At 36.2% G+C, this 16022-nt stretch overlaps 1 protein-coding gene across 1 annotated transcript in view; it reads left to right on the forward strand.

Moving 5' to 3' along the window:
• Positions 1 to 375: 375 nt before the first annotated feature.
• Positions 376 to 16022, forward strand: part of LOC115879969 (vigilin-like) — a 29070-nt gene continuing 13423 nt past the window's right edge. The window contains 5 exon segments of the mRNA XM_030897043.1: positions 376 to 415; positions 2568 to 2740; positions 4611 to 4920; positions 6642 to 6869; positions 7898 to 8116. Coding sequence (XP_030752903.1) covers positions 376 to 415; positions 2568 to 2740; positions 4611 to 4920; positions 6642 to 6869; positions 7898 to 8116 — 970 coding nt within the window.

Consider the following 16022-nt stretch of genomic DNA (forward strand, 5'->3'; position numbering starts at 1 on the left):
AAATTGTCTAAACAAGGCTGAAGGGGTAGATATAATAAAGCAATAAAATGTAAAAAGGTCGGGTAACACCTTGTTTATTTGTTGAGCAAAATTCCTTTGGAATATCGTATATAATGACCAGAAATGACACAATTTAAAAAAAAAAAAAAAAAAAAAAAATGCCTCTTCTTGGCTTATAATAAAATTTCAAATGCAATATAACAAAATTTCAAATTTAGTTCAAATTTGTTATGATCTGAACAGTTAGGTAGTAATTGATACGAATTATAATTCAATTCACATTACTACTAAGTTCTTGTTTTAATAGATTAATTACAAATATAAATTAGAAATTATTTGATTGTGAGAGGCTCCTCTGTGGGACGCCTATGTACAATGACGAAAACAATACCCACCTCTGAAAAGACAAATTCTGGTAATTTGAGCTTATTTTTCCACACACTTGACACTGTCGTACCATACTGAATTCGTAGATTCAAAAGTACGTTAAACAAAAACAAAAACCACCGAAAAAACATTGAAAGTTCACTTTCGTCTTGATTCCGACTTCAAACACACTGCAAGCTAAACGTAGTACGCTATATAACGGACCAAGGGCCATCGCGAAGGGTGGTGGGACGGACGACTCATTTCATTCTGGAAGACTATCAGCGACGTTGCCAATAGTTCTAGACGTTTCAGCACATTAAACAGTATAAACATGTCCTTTAATAGTAACGCATATATCCCCTGGTTAATAACATATATCACAACGCAGCATGCTTTCTTTAAAAATAAAATCATTAATTTAATTAAGAAATTGAGATTTATTGATATCCGGTAAAGGTTTTAAGTCACCTTTTCTGCAATTCAAACTGAGTAGATAGGCGTAAATTTGAGATGCGGCAAAGTCGCCTTCTCTATCTCAGTTGGTTTTTACAGTACGTAGTCAACCTCCGATTGTTTGATCGGGTTAAAATGTCTAATGTGATATCTGTTCTTACTAAATCTATGCTCAGTAACCATAATAGATACGAACGTGGTTAAATTGGAGGAAAGTTTTGGTTTGGGATATTCACCAAGATGCAATTAAGAAACTTTTAAAAATTTCAAGGATTTCTGAATTTTGGAAAAAAAAACGGATTTTTTAGAAAATCAATTTTATTTTTTCCTCCTGTCGTTACTTTTTAGAAAATCAAAAACTAATGCCATTCTCACATAGCCACTTTATTACGACGATCTGAGAGTATTTTTAGATTTTCAAATTAGTTGATAATTCGTGAGATACAGAGCGGCAAATATATTTTTTTAATAATTTTCTTTTGTTACTCATAATTCTCCGAAAACGGCTTTAACCTATTTGATGAAAAAAAATTAATAAATTTTGAATTAACGTTCAGGAAGTTTACTTAATTACCCCACCCACAAACAAAGCACTTTTGTGCTAAAGTAAATTATGTGAAATTAACTTCATTTTGAATCAAACAATACGTAGTTGTTCTAAGTCGACGAAATATTGGAACACCCAGTATAAATATAATTAAAAAAAAACTTTGAAAAAATAAATTCTCCAAAATTTTTTCTCAAAAAGTATGCAAGATGGCGTTTTTTTCATAAGAGACAAAAATGTAGTATATACTATAATTAGAGGGACCATTTTATGAAAAGAAAATCTGTCATGTTGGTGGAGTTGGAAAACATTTATACCTAAAATGTAAGGTAGATTGGGGGTAGTTTTTACCCTTCCCGTAATTTTTCTTGATTTCTTGTGAAAATGAAATGTTAAAACACTTAGCAAAACATACACACCCAAAATCGCATTCAAACTGTAGAATAACGTGGTTCTCAAAATATCTGAAAATGTGTTTACTTTATTAATGTTCTGATGCCCCCTAGCGGACAAACAAAGCATCTCTTTGTATAGAGGTAAATTGTAACCAATGGAATTATTTTAATTCCAAAATACGTAGTAGTTCTATGTCCACGAAAATCTCTGTATATCGCTGCAGATCTTCTCGAAAGTTTTATTCTAGAATTCTGTCCTATTTCTTTTGTCTCTCGAAATTTCTGTTGATTGGCAAACTCGCTTTTCTCCTTCTTTGTCCGCTTCCCGACAGATGTCGCCATACTTTGACAGTATTTATCCAAATTCGAAGAACCCTGTATTTACCCATTGGGTATATGCCTGATCCAAAAACATCGGATATTTATCCCACTCTTCTAAATTTTTTTATCCTCCATGTACAAAGAAGGCCTGAAACACTGTTGCGTTAATTCAATGGAGACCAACTTGTCAGAAATGCTTAACGTTTCAAAAAAAAAAAAAAAAAAAAAAAATGCTTAACGTTCTTGGAAGTATATATCTCTTCCGTCGTCGGAAGCAAAATATACAAAGAAAAAAACTATTTAAAATATCTAAATACAAATCCATATTCAAGAACATTTTAGTTTTTTTCAAAAAAAAAAAAAAAAAAAAAAAAAATTGATTTTATTTTTATTTTTTATTATTAAAAAGTACAGAGTACGCTGAAACTCCTTCAAAACACTTCTATGTAAGTAAGCCGACATATCTAGCGATTCTCCAACAGGTACGATCACTTTGAGGGGACCCCAAGATAAGCTAGGTCAAGCCCTTAGCGCCGTTTACGAAAAGGCCAACTCTGTGCGCTCTAGCGACGTAGCTGCGCCATCCTGGTTGCATAAGTACATTATCGGCAAGAAAGGACAAAGAATCAAGGAAATCACGCAAAACTTGCCAAAAGTACACGTCGAATTTACCGACAAAGAGGACAGGATTAAGATTGAGGGATCCACCAGAAGAGGTGGTATTATGAAAATTTTATTTTATAACAATGATTTATATTTTATTATACAAAAAAAAAAAAAAAAAAAAAAAAAAAAAAAAAATTTTTTAATGAAAATAAGTTGGCATAGGAAAAAACAGGCTGGACTTAATCTTGCTAATTAAATTGAAAATACTTTATACTTCTTTAATAGTGATGTATATCCAAATAGCATTTTTGGACACATTTTAGATAATGTCTCTAATAATCGTGTCTGTTTCTTGACGCAAAATGGAAACAGTATGCCACAAATAGGGAAAAATACTGAAACCTATATATTTTATATGGCTTTATTACGTGTTTCCAATGTGGTGATGTAATAAACTTTGAGGAAATATTTCAAACATTTCCTGCAATTTGTGTCCAAGATGTTCCTGTTTTCAGCAGCCACTGTTCTAAATGTGAAGAAACAAAATACCAAACCAAAATAGTCTATGTCTCTTTGTGTGGATTTCAAAATGAAAACAACCATCAAGAATGTCGACCTACGCTATAATTTTATTGTCTTAAGATCTCATTCTATGGGTTTTCTCGCACAAAAAATGTTTGGCAAAAGCAAATTCATCGTTTAAGTTAATAATGTACTTTCATATTTTAATGCTCTTAAAGAGCAGCTCTTTCTATATATCATTATTTATTGCTGCAAAATATTTTTGTTTGAAATATAGATTTTTATTTTTATTTCTATATCATGGCTCCGAAAATAAAAATATATAAATCAATGTAAGTAGAATGCGTTCTTATGAGTTTAAAAGCTCAACAGCCGATAAAAACATATTTTTAGTTAAAAACGCTACCATTAGCCAACATGGCGGAATTTTAATTCATTATTTTATAAAATTGACATGGAGTCGGACACAAATCATCTACATTATATTATATTTGTGTCTAAAAAGAGAGAAACTCGTTTTTTGAAAAAGAATTGACAATAAATGGAAACCTGGTTTCCAATATGTTTCGATTAAGCACTATCTGTGTAGAAATTTCGAACTAGTCACCCGCCAACAACGCCAATTAAAACTTCTGGTCAAATTAATTAAAACATTTTTATTTACTTATTATAACACAATTAAAACATAAAAACATGTATTCCATTGTGGAAAAAAAACAGAAAATAAGTTTTCTGGTAACATTTTTTTTCGGTCTCCTGTTGGGTATGGGTAGTGGTTGTTATTACATTTATTCCTAAAACAAATCATCTCTGTAATGCGTATAATAAATATTTATAAAATCGCATAAGAAAAATATCTGTATTTGTAGGATTCCTCCTGCATTTTTAATTATAGTACTATAAAAACTTGAAGAATGCTTAAATGCAAAAACTGCAGAACAAAATCCAAACAATAAAGTAAGGTTATGTTCTCATATTTGACAGAATATCAAATAAATTATGGAAACTTTTCAGGCACAAAACGGGTACGAAATCTGTAAATGTGAGCCACATCTGTTTCTTAAAAGTTTCGAAAAATTTCTGCCATTAAGATCTTTATTGTTATAGCTTATGTAGCGAAACCACATTTTGGTAAAATATTTTGAAACAAAAAGCGATTTATGTTACGAAACATATGTATCAGAAATGTCACGAAACTGTTTCGCAATGTTTCTCTGCAGATATTTTGTTTCGATTTTGTGTCTAAAAATGCTACTTGGGATAAAATGGCAGCGATCTTCATTTCATAGCCATCGCTGACGCGGTTTTTTTTCGATCATATTGTATTTCCACAATGAAAACTACTCTGTTTAGTATTGAACAGTGTTACAGTGTTTACGTAAATATTTGTTTTGTAGGTTGAAAAGGCACAGGAACAAATAGAAGCTATCGCTAACGACCTAATTCAGACCATGTCTTTTGTGGAGCTGCAAGTAGATAACAAGCTTTTCAAGCATATCATTGGTAAAAGTGGAAGCAATGTCAATAAACTGAAAGACGATTTTAACGTAGCCATCAATATTGACGAAAGTGGATTGGTCCGCATAGAAGGAAACAGAGACGATGTCGAAAAGACAAAGTTCGAATTAGAGCAGAGAATATTCAAATTAGAAAACGAAAAAGAAAGAGATGTTATCATAGAGCAGCGGCACTTCAGAAATATTATTGGTAATTATCGCAACTATATTCTGTTTCTCTTATGTCCTCTACTTTTAAGTTTCATTCAGAACCTCGAAATTAGTGGAATAAATTTCTGGTTTCAGTTATTCCTTCTACCTAAGAGTTTACGATTTACAATCATTCGCAATCTATAAAAAATATAATAGGTCAGTAAGCGAGGATAAAAATAGGGTATTACCTCCGAATTCTTGACGTGATCACGTCACCGATTGACGTGAAATTTTAACAGTGAATAGAGATATATGTAAGATGTAAGAAACAAAAGTTACATAGTAGCGATGTGTGCTTTCACCCTGGGGGTGAGTGCCACCCCTTCTCGGGGCTGAAAAATAAATCACCCATTTTAATTGTAAAAATCAAGAAAGGGACGAATTCTAAGCAAAAAAATGTTCTGTAACATTTTTTCAGAACTTTGATATTTTCCGAGTTATTTAGGATTGACAATGTTGATTTTTCATCTAAAAACTGCATATTTTTCTGCCATTTTTTTTAAATAACTCGTAAACCTTGCGTTTTATCGCAAAACTCATATAAAGCAAAAATGAAGCTTTTGGAATAACAATTCAATTCATTTTTTGTTGATTACCGTCGGTGTAATAATAGCCGAGTTATCACTCTGTAAAGGTGATTTTTTCTTTTTCGAAAATTAAATTGCAACCTTTTACCCTAAAATAATCTTAAAAGAACATATTTTTTCGTGTTCGAAGAAGAAAAAAGTGTTTGAAAAGACCTTTTATATGTTTTTTTAAAATGTCTTTTCAAGTTCGTAGCTCAAAAACTCGCGGAGTTATGATAAAAATAAAATGGTCACCTTTTTTTCGGAAAATAAATTACAATATCTATGACTAAAATCATAAAAATAAAAACTATCAATTTGTAGGAAATTACACGGGCTACAAATTAACCTCTATAGTTGAACAGTCTTGAACTCTTCATTTTTACAAGGTTTTTGGGTTTTAAGGGTTCAAAGAAGGTGGTCCATACACGCAAGTCAAACTAGAAAAACGTAATATCTACGAAATAAAGAGATCTACAGAAAAATTGAAAGAGAGCAAAAATATTGCAAAAAAAGATGTTTACTTTTACTCTGTTGATTTTTTTACATATCTTGCTTAGTTTTTGAGATATGCCAAAAAATTAAAATTTACCCAAAAATAAAAAATTCATTATTTTCGACTTTTTTCCAAATTTAGGCATTCTGAACCGCTCGAACTTGCAGAGTCCATTGTTAGTACCTGCCCCAGGGTGAAAGCACACATCGCTGCTATATAACTTTTGTTTCTTACATATATCTCTATTCACTGTTAAAATTTCACGTCAATCGGTACAGGTGTTCAGAATTCGGACCCTAAAACCCTGGCTTACTGGCTTATAATTAAAATTTGTAGCATATATATCCTAGCAACAGTTTGTGCTAGTCAGTTGTATCCTTAGACAATAATCCGCTTATAAAACAAACTTTTGATTACTAACCACAATTTTTCTTGACCGAAAATTACATCACTCGCAAATTTTGAAGTCTAATTAAAGGAAAAAGTTAAAAGTTTGTCAACTTTGTCTACTAATTTAAAATTCCTGCCACTAATTTTGACGTTCTGAATGCTTACAGGAATAAACTTCTACGCTAATTGAAACCACTAATTTGGAGGTCCTGAATGAAGCTTAAAACACTCTGGTTTATTTACATATTTTTTTTAAATGAATTCCAGGTACTAAGGGAGAGACTATTAGGGAAATCAAGAATCAGTTTAATCAAGTTCAAATTACTTTCCCCAATCCTGGAGAAAGAAATGACATTGTTAAAGTCAGAGGACCAAAAGAAGATGTTGACAAATGTGTGAGACATTTGGAGAAGAAGGTTAAGGAGCTAAACGAATCTTCATATCAAATCCAAGTACCAATTTATAAGCAGTTCCACAAATTTATTATTGGAAAAGGTATGTTAACTGATTTTTTATTGTTATATCACAATATACTTAGATTCTAGTTTCATTACTTTTGAAATTCTTTATTCATTTACTGGCCTAGCGTATTTGATATATTGAGGTTAATAATGCAATAGAATATTTTTATTCTACGGTAACCACAGTCGAAAGTATACAGATTATTCTATCTAGTGATGGGATAACTCGAGCGAAAATTCGCTCGAGTGCTCGATTATTGAAATGATCGACATCGCTCGATTATGAACGAGCGATGCAAGTTACGAGCGACGAACGCAAGCGATCTTAGAATGAAATAAATTGAAATCCAATTTTAATGTGACATACTCGATAAAAAGCCGAGTGAATTTTCTATATACATGCAGATAGCAAATTTATACGACGTTATCCGTTGCGTATCTGAGTGACAAAATTTTACGACCCAATATGTGCTCTGCGCACGCAACTAACTGCTTGGCGTTACGAGTACAACATACGAGCGATATTTCGCTCGAGCGATCGCTTGATTATTGAAATCGCTTGAAACTCGAGTACTCGATTATTGAAATTAATCGGTTTTTCCCATCACTAATTCTATCTCAAACTACATATTGCAGTTGGAATCACCGAATGAGTATACAGGTGATTTCAACTGTAGTGATTAAATACATACCTTATATACAGTATGTGTGAAAAAGTTCCAACCCGTTTTTTACTATTTCGTTTCTTGAGATTGTTTTTTATTTTTGAGTTTTTAAAAGAAAGTTTATATGAAATTTCTTTGGCAACCCAACAACAAATAACTATCATGGCGGTAAATTACAAAATTCATTATGTAAAAAACCGGGGTTAGATGACAAAATATTGAAAAAATTCAAAGAGAAAAGTTGTTCATAATTTGATTTTACGTTTATTTGTCATTTTCATAAATATACAATTTATTAAATTTGAAATATCTTAAAGCATGTTTTATTCAAATAAATTATGGATATTTGTGATGCTTATTTTTTTATATACTAAATATTCAAATTTCTGTTTTTCAGGGGGTGCAAATATTAAAAAGATCAGGGAGGAAACGAATACAAGGATTGATTTACCAGCCGAAGGTGATAAAAGTGACAGCATTGCAATAACAGGAAAACGTGAAAACGTTGAGGAGGCGCGTAAAAAAATCAAGGAAATTCAAGACAAACTGGAACACATTGTTTCTGAGGAAATTACTATCGACCCTAAATTTTACAATTCACTCATTGGCGCTAAAGGTAAAGTGTTTTTAAATAAAATATATATAAAATAATTATAATTATAAATATTATGCTTGAAAACAATGAAGTAATAATATTTGTTACCGAAATACAGCATGTTGATTATCTTACTTATAAAATATACAGTATGATGTAAAAAGAGCCATACTGACATTTTTAATGACAATATTTGTTCATAGTTCGTGTCGGACCAACTCGTATTTTATTTATTAAAACCTGATAAAATTTAATAAAAAAATCATTGTTTAAAATTAATATTTAATATTTTTATTATTTAATTAAAAAAATATAAAATTACTAATTTTCCCAAAACAGTTTTTGTATTTTTATTAGTTGTACCGTTGATTGAAAGAATTGAGAAGATACTGTTACGGATTCCGTGGGTCCACTAATTTAAACTCACGATAAAATACTTAACGAATTTATTTTCTCACTTTATACACAATTACTAACTTATAACACACAACAAACTAACTATTTATAAGATTCCTTCACCAAATTGTCCGATTTTCAATTTCCACGCGGTATATTCAAATTTCGGACCTTCCCATGCTGGAGTTAACTGTGGGGACCTTCCTTTCTTGCGCTGTGGGTTTTATAACCATACCATATCGTCCTGTTGAAATCCCGTAGAATTAGCTCTGTGGTCGTAACGAGCTTTCAGCCGGTCACTGGCTAGCGTAATCTTACTCCTCACGGCCTTATGAATTTCCATTAACCTTTCCTTCAGTTCATCCGCGTAGTCCTCTATATTTGTGGTGCCGTCGTCTGGTGATCCGAACGCCAAGTCACACACCAAGGCAACCGTAATTCTAGACCGAATAAAATCTTTGATGGTGAAAGTCCGGTGGTGTTGTAAACTGCACTTCTATATGCCATTAGGAACAGCGGTATGTGTTGATCCCAATCTCTTTGATGTTCATTACACCATTTTCGAGAGGGGTGTTCTTCAATGGTCTTATTGAATCTCTCGACTATCCCATCGGACTGCGGATGTAAAGCTGTTGTTCTAGTCTTGTGAATACCAAACAGATCACACATCTTCTGGAACAGTCTTGACTCGAAGTTCCTTCCTTGGTCAGTGTGAAGCTCTAAGGAATTCCAAATCTACTGAAGAAATTATTGACCAATACTTCAGCTACAGTCGATGCTTCTTGTTTTGGAATGGCAAAAACTTCTGGCCATTTACTGAAATAATCCATCGCTACTAAAATGTACTTGTTGCCCTTGTGCGTTTCAGGGAATGGGCCTGCAATGTCAACAGCGATTCTTTCAAATGGCAGTCCAACGTTATATTGTTTCATTTTCCCCTAGAGCGGGTGCTTGGTCCTTGGCTGGCTGCACAAGTTTTACATTGCCGACACCATTTCTTGACATCTTCGCAATAATCCGCCCAGTAAAAACGATCTCTCAGTTTGCTCAAGGTCTTGTTTACTCCAAGATGGGCTCCAGTTTACCACCGGTGAATTTCTTCGGCTACCTAGGTAGCTTTCTTCCTTGGTACCAGTAACCGAGTTGTTACTGTCCTGCCATGCACTTTCCCATGTGCGCTTTTACAATCCATTCTCAATAACCAGTGAATTCCACTGAGCCCAGAGAGCTTTGAAAACGGGCCCTCTGTCCGCAATATCCTACCACGGTGGTCTCTCGCCGTTACCTTCCTTGAGCCATAGTATTGCTCCGATGTCTGGATCTTCCATTTGATCTTTCCTCAATTGTGTCGTCGTCCACTTTTCATCGGTTCCAAGCAAAAACTCCTTATGATGACAGTGCCTTCACGTTGTTCCGTTTTACAGCATTGCTTACAATCGGTTTGAAAGGGTCTTCTGGATAAACCGTCTGCGTTACCATGCATCTTTCCAGTACGATGTTGGATGGTAAAGTGATACTTCTGGAGCTTCTCGAGCCATCGTGCTATTTGACCTTCAGGTTGTTTCATCTCCATCAGCCACTTGAGAGCCGCATGATCTGTCCTAATTAAAATTCTTGGCCATACAGATATTTATGGAAATGATCAACTGCTTTTACAATTGATAGCAGCTCCTTCCGGGTAACGCAGTAATTCCTTTCTGGTTTAGATAGAACTCGACTGTAATATTCTATCCCTCGTTCTTCGCCATCTTGCACTTGTGATAGCACTTCACCGATGCCGATGTTGCTGGCGTCGGTATACAGGATATACCTCCCTTGTTGTTGTGGGTAGGCTAAAATGGGACTTGAACATAAAGCCGCCTTGAGTCTTCCAAGGGCTACATCACAATCGGTGTTTCATTCGTAGCCGACTTCATCACCTGTAAGTCTATGTAAGTGTGCAGCTATATTGGCAAATCCCTTGACCAATCTTCTGTAATAGGTGCATAAACCAAGAAAACTTCTAAGTTCATGTTTGTCGCGAGGTTTAGGCCAATCCTTGATCGCAGTGATTTTCTTCTGGTCGGTGTAAATTCCGTCTACCGAGACTACATGACCCAAGGATTCCACTTGTCGCTGGAATAAGATACACTTCTTCGGGTTCAAGTACGGGTGAGCATTCCGTATGCGGCCAAAGACTTCTTCTAAATTTCGCAAATGCTCCTCAAAGTTCTTCCCATAACCAATACATCGTCGAGGTAAACCAAGCACGTTTTCCGAGTTAATCCTCTTAACACCACCTCCATGAGACGTTCGAAAGTGGCTGGAGCATTGCATAATCCAAACAGCATGACCTTGAATTGGTATAGTCCGTTTCCTGTAGAAAAAACCGTCTTTTCTTTGTCTTCCTCGTCCAGACCAACTTGCCAGTATCTACTCTTTAAGTCGAGAGTGGGGAACCAGCACGAACCTGCGAGAGTTGTTAATGTGTCATCTATACGTGGCAATGGGTAGCTATCTTTCTTAGTGACGTCATTGAGCTTCCTATAATCCCGCAGAATCGTGTACTACCATCTTTCTTCGTCGCCAAAACAACAGGAGATGACCATGGACTCGATGATTCTTCGATAACTCCATCTTCTAGCATCTTATCTACCATTGTCTCCATTTCTTGTTGTTTGGAAAGGGGCACCCTGCTAGGACGTTGTCGAATCGGCTGGTCATGACCAGTATTAATCCGGTTCTTCACAAAATCCGTTCTTCCACTGTTGTTCTTCTCAAAGAAATACTGCCATACTTTAGCAGGAACTGCTTGGCCTTCTGTTTCTCCTCAGATGTTAGGTGATCCCATGGCTGTTCTAGATGTTTTGGTGTTTCTTGGGATGCCTTTTGTGTAACAGATGACGACACTTCATCACATCTGGTGACACTTCTTACAGGTTCGCAGATGGCTATCTTGTCGCCTTTTTGGATCTTGACACAATTCGGAAAAACATTCGCAATTCTGATCGGTATATTCTTGTCGGTGTTAACCAATGATTTTCCTACTAAGTACCTATCCTGTTTGTTGTCGCTACTTTGTACCAGTCCAACACAGCACACAGCGATTTTCTCCACTTTACCGAATACGATCTTCTCGGTATTACCAGGTATCACCACAGTTTCCGCTGATCTACATCCATTCTTCCTGGTCCCTCGTCTGGAGTTAACATAAACTCTTCATTTCCGATATTCAGGATCTTTCTCTGGTGATCGAACGAAAATCCATGTTGACGAATCACATCCATGCCAAGATAAAGTCATCTTCAATATCAGCCACTAAGACGCTATGCTTAAACTTCAAATTTCCTAACTTCAGTTCGACGATAGCCTCTCCCCTTACAACGGCCATTTCCCCCGTAACTGTACGTAAATATACTCTTCTTCTAAGAGGCATCAGCTTCAATCCCTGCACTGAGTTAGCCCGCACCAACGAAACCATAGCGCCAGTGTCCACTTTCATTCGGATTCCCTTTCCGTTGACTTTCCCGTCGATCACCAAACTGTTAGCGGTTCTTCCCAGACTCCTAATGGAAGAAATTCTGGGGGTTCTGTTCTCCCCAGTCAATACTCGCCCTTTAGTATTGACTGATTTTAATTTTCCTGGTGCCTACGTTCTCTGGATGGTGAACGGGATCGCATTGAACGCGGCAATCCCGTTTAATGTGGCCATTCCTGCCGCATCTAAAGCACCTTATGTCTTGGAATCTTCTCTGGTTCTCTGTCTAGGTGTTGTTGACTCCCTTGTTTGTTAGTAGCTCACATAGTTTGTCGACTTTTCTACATCTCCTCCAAACCTCTGTGAGTGCTTTCGGGCTGTTCCTCGACCGGTACCGATCTTATCTTCGGTCTAGGGATGGCGCTAAAGGCAGCTTCGATTTCCAACGCCCTGACCAGTGCTTCGCTGCTGGTGGAAAATCAGGATATTTGCAGCGCCCTCTGCAATTCGTTGTCCCTCAGTCCGCTGATAAAGCACTGAACAGCGGGTTCCTCCCTAAATCCTTCCGGTGCTTCTGGATATGCCAGGTGTACCAGCCGACGTAAATCTGCTTCAAATTCCTGCAGACTCTCTCCGGACCTCTGCAGGCGTGTCTCGATCTGGGCCTGGTAAAGTTGGCGTCGATGTTGGTCGCCTTATCTTCTGTCCAATGCAGCGACCAATGTTTGGTATTCCTGCTGTTGGGCTGCAGGAATAGTTTGCAACAGTTCCAGGGCGGGGCCACGCAGCGCGATGACAAGTGCCGCTGCTTTCTCCTGGTCGGTCCATCCGTTGGTAGCGGCGGCTGCTTCAAACTGACAGTGGTACATTGTCCATGTCGTTTGTCCATCGTAGGTCGGGGCCTTGAGGTTTGCAGTTCCCGGAACGCCAGGTGTCCATACTTGTACCTTGGTCTTCTGTGGGTCCATCTCTAATTTTTCTATCTTCTGCTGAAGGCGCTCCTCCAGATCTTCCACGACTTCTTGGAAATGGTTCTCCTGTCGTTTTCCAGGTCTTCAAAATTCTTCTGTGGTCGAAATTCCTGATTTTCCAAAGTTTTCTTAAGACGGTCCTGATCTTCATATTTTTCTTTCTGGCGACGCACTTCTAAATCTTCATCAATTTTCTCCAACCGTTCTTGTCTAATTCCTTGATTTCCTAAAATTTTCTGAATACGGTCCTGTTCTTCTTGTTCTTCTTGTTTTTCTTTTTGACGTCGCTCCTCCAAACTAATTTCCAAATTACCCAGTGTTTTCTCAAGCCGGTCCTGTTCTTCTTGTTGTTGTCTCTTGTTGTCGTTGAACTTTCAAATCTTCGAAAATGTTCTCAAACCGGTCCTGTTCTTGTTGACGTCGTAGTTTTTCCTCTTCCTTTTCTCTTTCTAATCGGGCTCGCTCTTCTTCTCGTTCTTTACGGAGTCTTTTCTTGTTCTTCTGCCTTCTCTCTTCTCATATTCTCCATAAAATCGCCAATAATTTGCTTACTTCCTCCATTTTCTTCGCTTGCTCCCATGTACCAACCATAAAATACTCTAATTCGGTCTAAAATCTTCCAATCCACTTAATTTCTTCTTAAAATCCTGTTGAATCGCACTTCCGACACCAATTGTTACGGATTCCGAGGGTCCACTAATTTAAACTCACGATAAAATGCCCAACGAATTTATTTTTCACTTTATACACAATTACTAACTCATAACACACAACAAACTAACTATTTATAAGATTCCTTCCCCAAATTGTCCGATTTTCAATTTCCACGCGGTATATTCAAATTTCAAAAACTGTCTCGGTTGTCGATGGCTCCGGCTTATATACTCTATTGACTGCTTCTCGAAATTTCCCCAATTCTCGGAAAGCGTACTTCTTCATACCAGACAATTCCATTGTCTGATTCCCTTCCTTCTCGACTTGACTAAAGATGGCGCCACAGAAAAGAGTCTTTTAATTTCTGGCGGATACGTTGCGGTTGTGCAGGCAACCAGTAATACATTTTTAATTTCTGGCGGATACGCCATTTTTCTTGACAATACGCAACCTAATGGGCGAATTCGTGACAAGGCTGATTTGATTTTCCCTTACGTCTCAAGTGCTGTATGGTGGAGACACCACACAATCGTTCTGCGGTCAATGCATAAAATACTTATTTTCTCTAATTCGGCCAGCGAAGGCAAATCGAAGACGGTGTGGATCTGAAAGCAACAATGTTGCCCATAAAATAATTAACTAGAAAGAAGTGTCAACTCTGTGTTAAATCGTGGAAACACGATACGCCACCGAAAGCCTTCGTTGTCGCCTGGAAAACTAATTTTCCAATTGACAGGTTGACATGATAAGGACATGATGGCTTAATTTTCATTTCCGTTTCCGGTTATTCAATGGCGGGTCCTCTTTCAGTTCAAATGTATTTTGTATTTTTTCTTTTCATAAATAAAACCAAAAATTATTTATTCACATATATTTATTTGGAAATATGGAACAACATGACTAAATAAATATAAAAATATAGAAAGGATTGTATTGTTTCAATACCAATTAGTTAATTATATGCGCTTTTAACGTAAATTAGTTAAGGTATAAGCATGACTTACAGTAATTTGTAAATAAACACACGTATTCGCAGACTTCAAAGGACAAGAGAAAGAGCAAAGGACACAGGAACATGAAAACAGGAGCCTTATACAAAAGAAACCAGAAAACAGAAAAACAATTTTTTTATACTAAAATTAACGATGTAAAATATCCAATGGGTATAAAATATAAATATACTGTTTAAAGAAAGATCCATTATTCCCAAAAGGGGCCGCAAGCATAAGAGTCAAAAAAGAAGCCAAAAGGACTTTTAAATGGGATAACATAATCAGTTATCAGTCCGATTTATTGCATTAATGACAATAAATCACACATACAAGGGATAAATAATGTTGGCTATAGTTAAAGATGATCTTAACCTTGTAAATTGCTTCCATTTTTCAAGAAAAATCGCCGATCAAAGATATTATAACACCATTTTCTTGCATCTAAAAAATACAGAAACAGTGTTTATTTACTACCTATTTTTCATATACATGGGACATACCTACTACTGCAGAAACGTCATTTTCTCAGGATTCTTCATGTAATATATATTTTATATACTTTATTACCATTACCATTATATTTACAAATTTCAGCCCTAAATATTAAATTGAACTTCCAAACCGAAACTAAACGGAATGAATTAAAATGGCGTCGAATATTTTCGAATTTGTTCTAGAACAAATCTGAAGTTGTCTCTGAAACTGAAATCTGTCAATTCTAAACTGTGAGGATTGGACAATGGTTAGACAAAAACAATGCTGTCCTTGTCTAGGCGGCAATACTTGTCGTGAGGAGAATGGCAGGAATGACACTAATGACTGTTTCCAATTTTCCTATTTCACTGTCACCCCCTGGTTGCCATCGAGTTTATACATTAAAATGTGTAATATATGTAATATGTTTGACGAAAATATCTTTGGATAAAAAATCCAAGATATTTTCGTCAAATCCATTGTATTGAAAATTTATTCCTGTTAACATAGAGATAACCAACAAAATATAAATTCTCCTAGGGGCCACCCATAAATTACGTCACGGGGGGGAGGAGGGTATCACAGTATTAACTGACATAGTAGGTTTTGTTCCAACCCGCCGCAGAACCATCACCGAACGATCACGCTCGTGCGCAGTAATTCAAATGTGTTCCAACCGGGATTTGACGGTTATCGGACGATCCTATTTGCGTTAGAGGTGTGTAGTTCTTGAACGAACTAGTTCCAATGGAGCTATTCCGACCCGGAATGAAAGGAACTAGTTCCTGGTTTTCCAAAGAGACTAGTTCCTCCGGACCTATTACGCTTCCGGGATCGAGACTGTGACCGATATAAAATAATATGCGACGGCGGCGGATCGGCTAGCGTGCGTAGCCCGATGGTAGGCTGGAGTGGGGAGTGCCAGATGTACGTTATCGGATCCGGACCTAGAGGAACTAGAGAAACTAAATAAAGACTAGTTT

The sequence above is a fragment of the Sitophilus oryzae genome, unplaced genomic scaffold (assembly GCF_002938485.1).
Source record: "Sitophilus oryzae breed Bouriz unplaced genomic scaffold, Soryzae_2.0 scaffold_1592_pilon_pilon, whole genome shotgun sequence".
NCBI lineage: Eukaryota > Metazoa > Arthropoda > Insecta > Coleoptera > Curculionidae > Sitophilus > Sitophilus oryzae.